Raw genomic sequence first — 16205 nt, 5'->3', positions numbered from 1 at the left:
ATTTAAATTTTAAAATTGACATAAATTATGCATCTAGAACTGGAACACTGCTAAACATGCCCTAAGAACGTCGGAACCTGCTTGTATTTTTTCATAAGATTCGATGATGCAAAGAGTAGATCTTTCAAGCCTTTGTTTAATTACTCCACACGATCGAAAATATCAATCAGCATATTCAAGTCGATTGTTGAGTCCACAGAAAGGTCTTGAAAAAACTGCATCAATTGGGTGTAGTTTACTTTTACAATCCCCCAACATTATTATTTTGTTTATTAGTTTATTTGACCTTGGCTTTGACAGTTTGGTCATTCGTCGAGGTTCCTCAGAGATTTTGTTCGTACCACCCACCCTTACATAATGAAAACAAACATGTACACAATCCTCCAATCCTACTTGTATATGAATGAGAAATTGTCATTAAAGTCTCATCGGTCCTACAAGCTACTGTAAACCTGATATAAAATCACAAAAGGCGAACTATTTAGCTGTAATGATGCTTGAATTCTGCACTAGTAATCTATAATCTATCTATATGGGTTCCATTCCACTATTTTTTTCAGTAAGGAACTCAAAAATATTCGACACGTATATTTTATTTCGATATGGTACTTGGAATTTTCGAGATATAATTTTTTGAAGTTTCGCGAAATGAAAGCCTTTTTTCTACAGTATAGGAAGTATAGGCCCAAAAAAAACAGCCTCTTCTGTAGAATCTAATAAAGATACACTCAAATAAAAATTCACGTTCGATTCACTTGAAAAATCACGTAAAATGGTTTCAAGTGTCAAACTGAATATTTTACGTGACGAAAATGAATGTTATACGAACATCCCCTAAAATGAATAGAGTTATCACATAAGGTTTACATGAATTGACCAAACGTCAAACAATCTACGTGAATTTCCAGTGTGAAAAACTCGATTTTGAAAATGGCGAGCAGTGGCCCTCGAAGTGTAAGTAGTGTAAATATTTGCGAGAAAAGTTATTTAATTACAATTTTTACTCCATCGACCGGACCATTCCAGTATGAAAGTTTACATGTATTCAACTGGACCGAGTGCCTGCGTGAGTCCGGAAGTTTACCCGCTCCTGCCGAATGCTTCAAACAGGCCGTCGGTATGAAGCTAGAGACACTGGAACCATGTAATGCGACTTAAACCTGCATCGGTAGTGTTGTGGGATGTTCTTGGATCTCGGCTTCGGATTCGGTTGGATGGCAGCGACAACTAAAACGATTTCTGGAGGCTTTTCGATTTGAGATACCACGACCTTATTAGTTGCTTTTTAAGCCATTGGAATTATATGACAATTTTCTGAAATAAATGTTTTATATTTCATGGCATTTTTCATTTCATAGATTTATATAAAAATCTGAAATCTCCCTTTTGACTTCAACCAATATATGAAATAGTAATTTTCTGGTATCTAAATTTGATATGAACTGATAGATAAATGTGATATGAACAGTACATTACATTTTACCTATGAAACACGTAACTTTTACTGGATTATGCATTAAACAGCTTTTAAATGCCAGTCCATTAAAACCTACGTGAAAAGTAGGGTGGAAAATATTCACATAACTTTTCACGTAACTATAATATGATTATTATTTTGAGTGTACGATTAGTTTTATTTTTATAATGGATAAAAATTTAGAACAACGTGCGTGCATCAAATTTTGTGTTGCAAATGGATTTAAGTGTTCCGAAACGTTGAAAATGAGAAAAGGCCTTTGGTGAATCGTGTCTAGGAAAAACACAGGCATACGAGTGGTATAAACGCTTCAAAGGTGGTCGTACAAGCTTGGATCATGATGAGATCCCTGGCCGCCCAACAACATCTGTTACTGAAGAAAACATTGAATCGGCAAAGCAAATCGTGTTGCAAAATCGTTCTGTACCGATTAGAGAGATTGCTGTGTTCTTGGGCATCTCTTATGGATCAGCCGAACACATTTTAACTGATGTTTTGGGTTTGAAACGCGTCGCTTCGCGGCTGGTGTCAAAAAAGCTGAATTTCATTCAAAAACAGCGTCGTGTTGATGTGGCCAGCGTTGCCAGGTTGCCAGATTTGTCTGGCAAATGTCAGATTTCAGTCGCTTCGCCAGACACTCAAACTAGCCAGATCTTTTGCCAGATTTTCCAAATTTTCCCAGATTTACCAACTTTTCCTAGATTTTCTCATATCTCGCTAGATCTGTACGGTTATGGCCTCTATACGATAGGTGGGGAGACTTTTTTTTTGCTCACTGATAATGATTCCCTGCAAAAAATTTCCTTGTTTATGGTAGACTTAGACAAATGCAGATAAATTTTCGAGTTTCGACAGATTTTTGAAAAAATATCCTGACAACTCTGGATGTGGCCAAAGAGATGATTTCCAACGCAGATAGTGACCCCACATTCATCGTTTACCGATTGGACAAGCGCGGAAATTTTAAAATGAAAATTCCGGTTCTTTTTTTAACATAAGGTATACATAATACACGATGATGACGCAACTGCAACTGCAACTGCAACAAATTGGATTGTGGAAATCGGTTGGGAAAATTCCGAGAAAATTGAATGCACATTTGCTCATGATTTTGCACATATTGCCTTGTAATTACGGAACCGGAAGTCGGATGAAAATAAAATTCAATAGCGATCTATGGGATCATAACACCTCTCGTTTGAGTATAAGTTTGTGAAAATCGGTTCAGCCATTTTTTAGAAAAGTGAGTGACATTTTTTTCCATTTTTTTGGTGCATATCACCCTTTAAATCCGGAACCGGAAGTCGGATCGAGATAAAATTTAATAGCGATCTATGGGACCGTAAGACCTTTCATTTGAATCTGAGTTTTTGAAAATCGGTTCAGCCATCTCTGAGAAAATCGAGTGACATTATTTGTCACATACACACATACATACATACATACATACATACATACATACACACATACATTTGCTCAGTTCATCGAACTGAGTCGAATGGTATATGACATTCGGTTCAAAAGTCGGTTTTCACAGTGATTATGTAACCTTTCTAATGAGAAAGGCAAAAAATAAGTGCAAACATTTTGTTCGCTATCATATAACATCTACCTTAGTAATACTCTAAGGACAGTTAGACAGAGGAGCTAAGAGTATAATTTCATAACAAATATCTACAAACTATTCTTTGGATATTTGTTGTGTATATAGTAGAGATGGGCAACGGTTCAAAAGAACTAGTTCTTTTGAAAGAATGAACGAGCTATAGTTCTTTTTTCGAGAACGGTAGTTCCTCAGTTCAAAGTCGAGGGATCTTTATTTTTGTTTTCTGAGCTCGCTCAACCTTTTTTCAAGAACGGTACTAATAAGAAAATTTCGTTACTAAACCTCAGTTCTACTTCAAGGGACCTTTTTTCCTCGCTTAAGCTTACAAAAGTAAGTTCACGTTTAGCCTTTGAACAAACAATGCAGAATCATTGCATGGCTAGTACTATGGATTCTACTGACACTAAGAATCCTTCCAGGTCGGGGCTCGAATATACGACAACTGGCTTGTATGACCAGCGTATTATGCATTGAACCGTCAACCCGCGAACGGTTCAAAAGAACTAGTTCTTTTGAAAGAATGAACGAGCTATAGTTTTTTTTCGAGAACGGTAGTTCCTCAGTTCAAAGTCATGGGATCTTTATTTTTGTTTTCTGAGCTCGCTCAACCTTTTTTCAAGAACGGTACTAATAAGAAAATTTCGTTACTAAACCTCAGTTCTACTTCAAGGGACCTTTTTTCCTCGCTTAAGCTTACAAAAGTAAGTTCACGTTTAGCCTTTGAACAAACAATGCAGAATCATTGCATGGCTAGTACTATGGATTCTACTGACACTAAGAATCCTTCCAGGTCGGGGCTCGAATATACGACAACTGGCTTGTATGACCAGCGTATTATGCATTGAACCGTCAACCCGCGAACGGTTCAAAAGAACTAGTTCTTTTGAAAGAATGAACGAGCTATAGTTTTTTTTCGAGAACGGTAGTTCCTCAGTTCAAAGTCATGGGATCTTTATTTTTGTTTTCTGAGCTCGCTCAACCTTTTTTCAAGAACGGTACTAATAAGAAAGTTTCGTTACTAAACCTCAGTTCTACTTCAAAGGACCTTTTTCCCTCGCTTAAGCTTACAAAAGTAAGTTCACGTTTAGCCTTTGAACAAACAATGCAGAATCATTGCATGGCTAGTACTATGGATTCTACTGACACTAAGAATCCTTCCAGGTCGGGGCTCGAATATACGACAACTGGCTTGTATGACCAGCGTCTTATGCATTGAACCGCCAACCCGGGACATTTGAACAAACAAACCAACTATGAATAGAACGAACGAACGGCTCTGGAGAACTAGTTCTTTCAACAGAACTCTGCATCACTGAACGGTTCTTTGAAATGAACTGTTTTGCCCATCTCTAGTATATAGTAAGATATTTCTCATAAAGCAAGGTTATGCAATCACTGTGAAAACAGGTCCGGAGAGCCGAATTTTATATACCTATCGAATGGGTGTATGTGTGTCTATCAGATCTTGATTACTGGAACTACTTCAAATTTCATTTTTCCGATATGTACTCGTCAAAATAGTCCCCATTCTCATAGTACTGTATCTAATAATATACAAATCAATTACTATTTTACAAAATGACTTCAAACATCGTAATTTTTATCGGAAGAGAACTCGATATTACCTAAACTTTATCGAGTTCCCAATTTAGTTCATAAATAGATATTATAGAAATCTAGAATGTAATGACAGAAAGGCTAAAGTAAGTTCAAATTAAGTACAGCTAAATAAGTGACTCTGCCTTATCGTTAAGAAATTTAAATTATTGTATGATTTACAACTTAATGTATGTTTTCTTATTAAACAGATAAAACTATCGCTTGGAAGCAAGCTGTACAAGGTGTACGAGAACTGTGCGATGTATGCTCAACCACGCTTTTTAACTACCATTGGGTTTGCTCAACTTGCGGTTTCGTAGTTTGCATTGACTGTTACAAGGTAAGCATTGCGCTTTAATCAACTATTTCAGCACTATTACAACAGATCGATACTTTTTAGGGTCGGAAACATGGCTATTGCAAAAACGAGACGGGTACAAGAGATCGAGATGGTTATATGTGGCTTAACTGTACTAATAGAGAGCCGCACGTTCAGGAGAAACTCATGCTGACTCAGATAATCCCTAGTAACTGCTTGTATAAATTAGTTCGCCAAATGCACGGTATCTGTGCTTTATTGGAGATACCTTTGAATTGTGAATGTCCTCTTAGTAAGGAATCATTGTTTCGCAAAATTAAAGATAGACTTGAGTTCATTTATCCCATCATTGTTGAACACAGCAGAAAAGAGGAAGAAACTAGCACAAGAGATGAAAATAATACTGATTTGATTGCGATAATTAGCACGGCAAACGAAACTACAACAAAAATGATATCTATAACGGTTAAAAACATAGAAAGTAGAATAAGTGAAACAGACAGTGGCACAGTATGTTGTAAAGTTATTTTTGGTAGGGAGTTGAGTGCAGACAAGAATCCCGCGACAGAAATATTGAAACGAAGAGAGAAGCAAAGCTATTGTTTCGATGGCTTTCAGGAAGATATTAAAATTGAAAGCTTGGATGATTTCATTGAAGGGCGAAGAACACCGATTATTGACAACAAATTCAACGAAAATGTTCCCGACTGCAGTGATGTTCAACCTTCATTGGAGACAACAAATGCTGGTAAACCTACAAATAATGCAGAAATCATCGAAAATGGTAATGATATGCAGTCTACTATTGTAGAGACCGATGGTGATGCGAAGAGTAAGGATAAAGATCCTCTTGAATTGATCTCTGAAGGTAATACTGAAAATACAAATCTTGATGCCGATAAAAAAACATCTGTAAAAGCATTCGATAGTCAAGACGATGCACCATACAATGAGGAACACCGTTTGAAACCATCTCCTAAACTAGATTGGAAAACATTCAACATGATTGTAAAACAGTTACTAAAATTTGACAAATCAATCAACATTTCCGGGCTCTTCGAAAAACATTTAACAGAAAAATGTCCCGAGTCAGAAAGTTTAGTTGATTTTACTGCTGAAATCGAAGTTAATCATACTAACATTCAGAGTTTTTTGCACGATTTTTTGGATCAATTCGTCTTTTTAACTGGTCCTGCGGGTATTGATAATCTTGCAGATGATGTACAAATTTTGGAATACAACAAGTATATTAAAAACTGTGTTGAATTCCAAAACAAAGGCGAACGAGTTATCGACTTAGAGGAATCGCTTAAACTGTATCCAAACGTTGAACATCAGTGGCTCTGTAATGGTCGATTATTAAGGCTGTTGGATCCACTAAATGATGACAACTATACTACATTTCACGATCAGTGGGAACGTGGACAACCGGTGATGGTATCTTATGTATCGAACAAAATGGATATGAATCTATGGTTACCGCAGTCGTTCGGAGAAGAGTTTGGAGAAGATGAAAACGATTTAATTAATTGCCTAAACGGAAAACTTGTTAAAGGTCAAAAAATGAAACTGTTTTGGGATGGATTCGACAAAATCGGGCTCCGTTTACTAGATGAAAGGGATCGTCCCATGCTACTGAAACTAAAAGATTGGCCACCGGGAGATGACTTTGCAGAAATGATGCCTAGCAGATTTGACGATCTTATGAAGTGTCTTCCTTTGGCGGAGTATACACGACGTGAAGGACGTCTTAATTTGGCCAGTAGATTATGTAGCTTTTTCGTAAGACCTGATCTAGGACCTAAAATGTATAGTGCCTATGGATCAGCATTACATCCATCGAAGGGTACCACGAATCTACATTTGGATGTGTCGGATGCAGTTAATGTTATGGTCTACGTAAGCGTCCCAAAAGATGTAGATCAAAGTAAGTATATCCAAAAGGTGTATGATGCAATTGACCGAGACGAATGCGATGTATTCACTCGACAGCGAATTCGTGAGAAAGATGAATTACCTGGTGCATTATGGCATATTTATCATGCAAAAGATGCCGACAAGATACGTTCACTATTGAACAAAATCGAGGTTGAACGAGGTGGAAGTATAAAAGCGAATCACGACCCCATTCATGATCAGAAGTGGTATTTAGATGCAAATTTACGCAAGCGTCTATTGCAAGAATACAACGTAGAGGGATATTCTATCGTACAATGTTCTGGCGATGCCATATTCATCCCTGCTGGAGCTCCTCATCAGGTACGCAACCTACACAACTGTATAAAAGTCGCGGAAGATTTTGTGTCTCCTGAAAACATTTCATATTGTTTCAAATTAACCAATGAATTCCGACATCTTACCAATACACACTCGAATCACGAGGATAAATTGCAGATAAAAAATATTATTTATCACACAGTGAAGGATGCAGTTTCGTGTTTAGCGAATCCTCTTATTATGACTAAGGATAAAATAGATTTATTGTAAGTTTTCTTTTAAACACTGACTCGTGGAAATTTCGTTCAAAATAATTGTGTATTGTAGCCATCTTTCTTAAATTGCAATGAGCAATATTTTAGATCACATGCATCTAGGTATTAAGCAGTGGAATTCTGTACACGTATTAATATCAATAAATCAGTATAATTTGAATCATACATTTAGTTCATGTCAAGTGTTTCTCCTAAATATCACCAAAATAATGGTGTGGGACATCGATCGTATTTTCAAATAGATTCCTGAAAATTTGCTCTGAATAAAATAAACTTTTATTTTCTCTCATTTTGGTTGCCGAACGTGATCTGTCGCACGGAAGAAAAAACACAAAAAAATTCTAAACCATATGAAATATGATTTGATGTGTGTTGGGGCAGGATTTCACTTCGGGAACTTTTCTTTGCACGAGTGTCTTCGAAACGACGAATCATCATTATGTAATTGAAACAGTTCGGGTTTATTATGCCAATCTCAGTGGCACACAGAGCGGACAGGCGGGTTATCAAAGTGCGTTTCACTTAAAACCACTAAATTATTTCAACAAACAAAACGTGCGATTTTATCTAAGAGTTTATTCAACAACTGAAGTTACTTCATTGCATTGTCGCAACTGAGGAAACAAAGAGCAAGCGATTTCTAAAATCACGGCAGATTGATTATTGATAACTGCTACACTGAACCGAACATAACCGGCCACCTTGAAATCTAATTTCAATTAACTTACTACTGATTACTAAACTACCGATAATATCCAAAGTTAACATGAATCAAATTAATCCAAGTTTTATTAGGGCTGCCTTATTTGGAAACTGATTCTGGGACAAAGTCCTCCAGATTCGATGTGCAAGGCAGAGGGCATATCTTCGATACAGATCGCTTCAGTGTGTCAGATGAAGTGCGCACCGTCACGACACGGGTGACATGATCGGGACATGGATGTATTTCCACAATGCGGCCAAGGGGCCAACGTGCCGGAGAAAGTGATTCGTCCTTGATTATCACAACAGATCCAACATCAAGATTAAACGGTCGAGATTGACTGTGTACTGCAATTGAAGTTGCTTTAAATATTCATTTCTCCATCAGTACCAAAATCTTTGAGCATAAGCTTGAATTCGCTGATATTGAGTTAGTCGATTAAGTGGAACGTGTCGGATGCCTGGTTCTGGCAATGGACGAATCATATTCTTGACGAGAAAGTGTGCCGGAATTAAAACTGATAGGTCGCTAGGCTCATCCGATAATGGGGTGAAAGGTCGTGAGTTCATACAGCCTTCGATCATTGTCAATACAGTGGCGAGTTCTTCATAGCTGCCGAACTAGATGCGTTTTAGCCACTTTAACCGCTGCTTCCCATAGCCCCCCAAAGTTAGGGGAACGTGGAGGGATCAGATGCCACTGAATGCCGTCCTCTGCAAGTTGCTTGGAGATGCGATTCTGTTCGGGTCCTGGTTGAAGCATATTGTACAGTTGGTGAAGACTGTTCTTTGCACCAATGAAATTTGTACCGTTGTCCGAGTACATATGGTACGGTTTGTTTCGTCGCCAAATGAAACGGTTGAGCGCCATGAGAAAAGTATTGGTAGATAAATCGCCAACTAATTCCAAATGAACGGCCTTCGTCGTAAGGCAAATCAACACGGCCACGTAACATTTCCTTGCTGCTGCTCTACGATGCGTTGGTTTCAGGTACAGAGGGCCACAATAATCAACACCAGTATGGGTGAAAGCTTCATTGGGTGTTACTCGTCCAATCGGTAGTTGTCCTGTTGGCTGTTGATTGGGGCGGGGGTTTGATCTAACGCATCTAAAGCATCCACGAATGACACTGCGAACTGCTCTTCGACCAGTGAGAGGCCAAAATTCATCTTGAACCACAGCCAGAGTCATAGTAATACCACCGTAAAGCATCTTGCGATGGTAAAAGTTGATGAGTAATTTGGTGAAAGGATGAAAACCAGGGATAACGATTTGATGTTTCATACCATACGGCTCGTCAGCAAAACGCAACCGGCCAACAACACGAATTAAACCTCGTTTATCTATGAATAGGTTTAGTGAACGAAGAAGAGATTTCTTGTGCACATTTTTATTTTGTTGCAATAATTTCAAGTCTTCTGGGAACGATTGCAGTTGTACTAATTTAAGCAAAACCAATTTAGCGGCATCCACTTCTTTGACGGAAAGCACTTGGTCGGTTATTCTGTTAATCTTACTGCGAGCGTTTCGAGCAAACCCAGTAACATTCAAAAGACGTTGATACGATGAGTATCTCAAAAATAACGAATCGGTTATTCTTTGTTCGACAACGAGAATAGTAGTCGGTTTCATTTCTATTTCTTCTGGATTTGTAGAGAAGCCAGAAAGGATTGATTTTTTTTTTTTTCAAATAAAATTTTTATTAGGCTCATTTGCTTTAGCTTAACGTGGCCGATTGTCTTGTTGTTAGGGAGAGAGAAAGGGATGCCGTATTACGGGGCGGCATACTCCCCAGTTAGTAAGGGGACATAGGGAGGGTGGGACCTACACAGTATTGAATTGAAATTTGAATACATCATTGGTTTGTGGCATACATCTTTTAGACACATTTTGCGTTCGATGAATCTTCATGTTTTTCAGCTTGTAGCAATGAAGAGATTATTATGGATTGGGATGCTTCGTTGGTGTGTTCTGACGTTGATGTGACGTTTTTGGGTAGCTTCCAGCAACTCAGTCAGTTCAAGGCAGGTGCATGCTCCGAAGCATCGTTTACACAGGCCATACTTCCAGCAACGTAAAGAAGAGTGCGGTAGAGCTGTAGACGAGAAAGAGATAGGGAGAGCACTAAATTTGAGCATTGATAGTTTTCAAGAAGTTATAGATGAGAGTCATATAAGGAAGATTTCGAGTTGCCAAGACGTCGCGGACTGGTACGAAGGGTGGTATACCTCGGGCCCGAAGGGAACCTATGAGTTGGGACCTGGCATCACAATACTCGACACATGTCCAAACAACATGTTCGATGTCATGATAACCCTCACCGCAAACGCAGACACCACTCTCAGCGAGCCCCACACGACGGAGATGCGCGCTGAACATATAATGATTAGACATGAGCCTTGACATTACACGAATAAAGTCTCGGCTCACGTCTAACCCCCGGAACCAAGCTTTCGTCGATACCTGTGGGATTATTGAGTGTAACCATCGTCCCAGAGTTCCACTATTCCATGTATTCTGCCAGCTAGCTAGAGTTTTCTGACGACAGCAACTGAAAAATTCATTGAAGCAGATTGGTCTTTCATAGATATCACCTTCTAGTGCGCCCACCTTGGCTAACGAGTCCGCCCTCTCATTGCCCCGTATGGAACAATGTGAGGGGACCCAAACCAAGGTAATCTGGTATGATTTTGCAGATAAAGCACTCAATTGTTCCCGTATTTTCCCCAGGAAATACGGTGAGTGCTTTCCAGGCTTCACTGAACGGAGAGCCTCAATGGAACTGAGACTGTCCGATACAATGAAGTAGTGATCTGTGGGCAGAGTGTCAATGATCTCAAGGGTATACTGAATTGCAGCTAGCTCTGCGACGTAAACTGAAGCTGGATCACTGAGTTTATAGGAAGCGGTGAAATTTACATTGAATATACCGAAGCCAGTGGACCCGTCTAGATATGATCCGTCAGTGTAAAACATTTTATTACAGTCGACTTCTTTAAATTTATTATTAAAAATTTTTGGGATCTCTTGAGGGCGTACAGGATCCGGGATTCCACGAATTTCTTCTTTCATGGATGTGTCGAAAAACACAGTAGAATTAGAAGTATCCACAAAATGAACACGATTGGGAACAAACGAAGAAGGATTTATATTCTGAGCCATGTAGTCAAAATACAAGGACATAAAACGGGTTTGTGAATTAAGCTCGACGAGCTTTTCAAAGTTTTCTATCACCATCGGATTCAAAATGTCGCATCGGATTAGCAGTCGATATGAGAGATCCCAGAACCTGTTTTTCAACGGTAAGACGCCCGCCAGCACTTCAAGACTCATCGTATGGGTTGATTGCATGCAACCCAAGGCAATACGTAAACAACGATACTGAATTCTTTCCAGTTCAATGAAATGAATATTCGTAGCGGAGCGGAAACAGAAACATCCATATTCCATTACTGACAATATCGTCGTTTTGTACAACCTGATCAGGTCTCCTGGGTGAGAGCCCCACCAAGTTCCGGTTATTGTACGAAGGAAATTGATTCTCTGTAGGCATTTTCGTTTCAAATACCTAATGTGACATCCCCAGGTACCTTTGGAATCGAACCAGACCCCGAGATATTTAAATGTGAAAACCTGAGCTATGGTTTCACCCCCTAGTTGAAGCTGTAATTGCGCAGGTTCTCGCTTCCTTGAAAATACAACCAGCTCAGTTTTCTCCGTAGAGAACTCGATACCCATTTGAAAAGCCCATGTCGACAAGTTGTCGAGGGTATCTTGCAATGGTCCTTGGAGATCGGCAGCTTTGGGTCCTATAATAGACACAACACTGTCGTCGGCAAGTTGTCTTAGCGTGCAAGATGCGTTGATACATTCATCAATGTTATTTACGTAAAAGTTGTATAAAAGGGGGCTTAAGCATGAGCCCTGAGGAAGACCCATGTAACTGAATCGCTTTGTCGTCAAATCTCCATGCTCAAAATGCATGTGTTTCTCGGACAATAGATTATATAAAAAGTTGTTCAAAACTGGTGAAAGACCATGCTGATGCAACTTCTCAGATAGAACGTTAATGGAAACTGAATCGAATGCCCCCTTGATGTCGAGGAAAACTGATGCCATTTGTTCTTTACGAGCAAATGCCATTTGAATTTCTGTTGAGAGCAACGCTAGACAATCGTTCGTTCCTTTGCCCCTGCGGAACCCAAATTGTGTACCTGAAAGCAATCCATTTGTTTCGACCCAATTGTCTAGACGGAAGAGAATCATTTTCTCCAACAATTTCCGAATACAGGAAAGCATAGAAATCGGCCGATACGAATTGTGATCGGAGGCTGGTTTTCCAGGTTTTTGAATAGTAATAACTCTCACTTCCCTCCATTCGTGTGGGACAATATTACCCTCGAGGAACTTGTTGAATAAATTCAACAAGCGCCTTTTGGCAGAGTCGGGCAGATTTTTCAACAAGTTGAATTTAATTCTGTCTAACCCCGGGGCTCTATTGTTACACGACAAGAGCGCAAGTGAGAACTCTACCATCGAAAACGGTGTTTCGTTTGTATTCAATGTCGCGACGCGGGATATCTTCTGTTCCGGAACAGAATCAGGACATACTTTCTTAGCGAAATCAAATATCCAGCGGTTAGAATATTCCTCGCTTTCGTTCGCGTGATTTCGATTGCGCATGCGACGGGCCGTATTCCAAAGAGTGCTCATTGCAGTTTCTCTCGTTAATCCGTCAACAAACCTTCGCCAGTAACCGCGTTTCTTAGCTTTAATCAGACTTTTCATTTGAAATTCTAACGCCGCGTATTTCCGATAATTATCTGGAGTTCCGTTCCTTCTAAACGAGATGAAGGCTGAAGCTTTTTTCGTTTTCAGCTCTGAGCACTCTTTGTCCCACCATGGGTTGGGAGAACGCATACTAGTTTGCGCGCTAGGTACTCGTTTCGTCTGATCTTGAATTGCGGTGTCAAGAATCAAGCCAGCCAAAAATGTATACTCTTCCTCCGGAGGAAGCTCCTGTGATGTTTCTAGTTTCTCAGATATCGAGCTCGCGTAACGTTTCCAATCAATGTTTCGTGTGAAATCGTACGAAACATTGATTGTTTCCGATGGTCTTCCACGGTTGGTGATAGAAACTATGATCGGCAAGTGATCGCTACCGTGAGGATCACAGATTACCTTCCACTTGCAATCTAACTGTAGCGAAGTCGAGCAAAGGGATAAATCCAGCGCACTTGGTTGTGCTGGTGGTCTAGGGTTCCGTGTCATTTCTCCCGTGTTTAGAATTGTCAAATTGAAGTTGTCACACAGATCTTGGATTAACGAAGAACGATTATCATCATATAAGCAGCCCCATCCTGTACCATGCGAGTTAAAGTCCCCTAAAACCAGCCGCGGTGAAGGAAGAAGTTCTATGATGTCTGCAAGCCGACGATGCCCTATCGAGACTCTGGGAGGAATGTAGATAGAAGCTATACATAGATCTTTGCCTTTAATATTAATTTGGCAAGCAACAACTTCAATTCCCGGTGTCGAGGGGAGGTTAATACGATAAAATGAATAGCACTTTTTAATCCCTAAAAGTACCCCTCCATAAGAGTCTTCTCGGTCCAGGCGGATTATGTTAAAATTATGGAAGTCTAGGTTGATGTTAGAAGTAAGCCAAGTTTCACTCAAGGAGAATACATCGCAATTATGAGTATGTATTAAGTGTTTGAAAGAATCAAGTTTTGGGATGATACTTCTGCAATTCCACTGAAGCACAATGATCATATCTTCGATTCTCAGTGGTAAATTATCCATCAAAAGATACGATCGCTGCAAGGAGGGGCCATTGTTCTGTCAACTGTTTTAAAAATGTCCTTACTGTTGGCAGTAGAGCAGTTAGGAAGCTTTTCAGAGGATCAGTAATATTGAAGGCTGTTAATATCCAGTCCACGATATCAGAAAATTTCAATAATCCAGCGTTTGTTGGATTTTCTGGTTGTGCTTTGGGGTCATTCGGGTTTTTTGATGCCCCAGGAAGTGCTGGGTACTCCTTATCATCCCTAAGTTTTTTGAACCCAGGAGGTGTTTGCTTCGGTTTTGAGTCAGCACTTTTTGTTTCCGTTTGGTTCTTTTGTGACGAAGAGGACAGTCTGAGGCCTTTACGAGGAAGCTTGGGAGAAGCCAGATTTTGTCTTTTCCTGCTTCCTTCAACCTGTGTGTAGGAAGGTCCTTCGCCTGGGTCGTCAGAGGTATCCTCTTCAACTGGCAAGATTGCAAACGGGTTCTCAGGGGTCGATGGAGTGGTTCTTTTTAAGATTTCCGCATAAGAACGTTTGGAACGTTCTTTCACGGATCGCTTCAATTTCTCCGCACGCTGTATGTACGTAGGGCACGTAGCACACCGAAAGATCATGAGGATTCTCCCCGCAGTAGCAACACTTTTCCACTGCTCTTCTGCAGAGATCGTCCTCATGGGCCTCTCCGCATTTGCCGCATCGCAGTTTGTTGCAACAATAGGTTGCCGTATGACCTAGCTGTTTGCAGCTTGTACAATGCATTACCCGCGGTACATACAGCCGAACAGGTAGACGAACTCCACTCACTACCAAATAATTTGGAAGTGCAGATCCGGCAAAAGTCACGCGAAACGAGTCCGATTGGTAAAATTTACCATCTATCGATTTGGAGTGCAATTGCTTGCACTCCAAAATTTTCACTGGTTGAAGGTCGGGGTTTTTGAAACGGCCTACCCCGTCCTTCATCAGATCTTCGATTGTCAGACTTTCGTCACGGACCACACCGTCGATCTCCACCACATGAGACGGGACGTACACGCGGTACTCCTTCGTGAACAACTCGTTGGTAGCAATCCCGTTTGCTTGCTTCAGGTCGGACACAACAACGCGTAACTTGTTTGGCGAAACCTTATCTATAGTTTTTATTGCCGAGTAATGTTTTTCCAGGTCCCGAGCAATATTTAAAACTCTGAGAGACTTTAATTTGGGCCGGAAGTATACCACCCACGGGCCCCCCGAGCCATCGTCTTGGTAAACTTTTTGGCGAGCAGGCAATATCTTAGAGGGAGATGGAGGCATCGGAGAGGGAGATGGCATCGGAGAGGGAGATGGTATCGGAGGGGGAGATGGTGTCGGAGGGGGAGATGGTATAGGAGGGGTAGATGGCATCTCGGAAGCAAACTCAGCCTCTAAATGTTCTTCGTTCATTCGTTCAGCTTCGCCCTCCTCCGAGACACCCCCACTGTCATCAATATTCATATTTAAAGTGCGGGAGTAAAGAAGTCTCCCGCACTTGAAATGAGAAAGAAAGAAATAAAATGAAAAGAAAATATATGAATAGTAAAAGTTGAAAGAAAAAGTTTGAGAAAATACTTAACAGTATGTCACGGTAAGCTGTTAGGTGAGTTGCTCCTTCACTCCTTCGTTGTGCTTCAGCGTGACCTTGACTCAGGATTTGGCTACTGCGATGCGGGTAGCAAACAATAGAAATAACTGCTGCCCGAGGATAGCACAATAGCGTCTACTGTTGATACCGATACAAAACCGGTGCACAGACAGAACTCACTTGCGGGGATGCTACTTTTTATCACTTTTATTTAATGCCTATACTACAGCCTCTGCTGTGATAGACACCTTCGTCTTACCGATGTCGATTGTTAAAAAAACGCGTGTGCTCACTTCGAACATTCGGTTACGAATGAGAAAGGATTGATGAAGGCCACGCCACTTTCGCTTTAGACTCGGTTCAGCTGTCCAATGCTCACTACTCATTAACTGATCGGGATACCAAATCTGCAAGGTTGTCTGCACCAGCCACATGGCGCCATCTTAATCCGTGAGTAGTTGATTGAATCTCCGCAATACGATTCGCGACAAACGTTTTCCATGTTCGGGGCGGAGACTTCATCCACTGCAGCACTATAGTCGAATCGGTCCAAAAATAGCACGCTTCGAACTATATATCCAAGGCTGTTACTATCTTTGCATACAATCTAGAACTAC

At 40.4% G+C, this 16205-nt stretch overlaps 1 protein-coding gene across 3 annotated transcripts in view; it reads left to right on the top strand.

The window, feature by feature from the left end:
• Positions 1 to 7658, top strand: part of LOC131427559 (uncharacterized) — a 59086-nt gene extending 51428 nt beyond the window's left edge. For 2 of the 3 annotated variants that reach the window (XM_058590867.1, XM_058590866.1), the window contains exons 10-11: positions 4892 to 5022; positions 5083 to 7658. In XM_058590867.1, coding sequence (XP_058446850.1) covers positions 4892 to 5022; positions 5083 to 7488 — 2537 coding nt within the window. In that variant the 3' untranslated portion in view covers positions 7489 to 7658. The remainder of the gene's footprint in view (positions 1 to 4891; positions 5023 to 5082) is intronic. The other variant, XM_058590868.1, reaches the window with a different exon arrangement.
• Positions 7659 to 16205: the final 8547 nt, after the last annotated feature.

This window comes from Malaya genurostris, chromosome 2, assembly GCF_030247185.1.
Source record: "Malaya genurostris strain Urasoe2022 chromosome 2, Malgen_1.1, whole genome shotgun sequence".
Classification (NCBI taxonomy): domain Eukaryota; kingdom Metazoa; phylum Arthropoda; class Insecta; order Diptera; family Culicidae; genus Malaya; species Malaya genurostris.
Note: the sequence above shows the minus strand (reverse complement) of the source record. Positions and strands in the feature narration are given on the sequence as shown.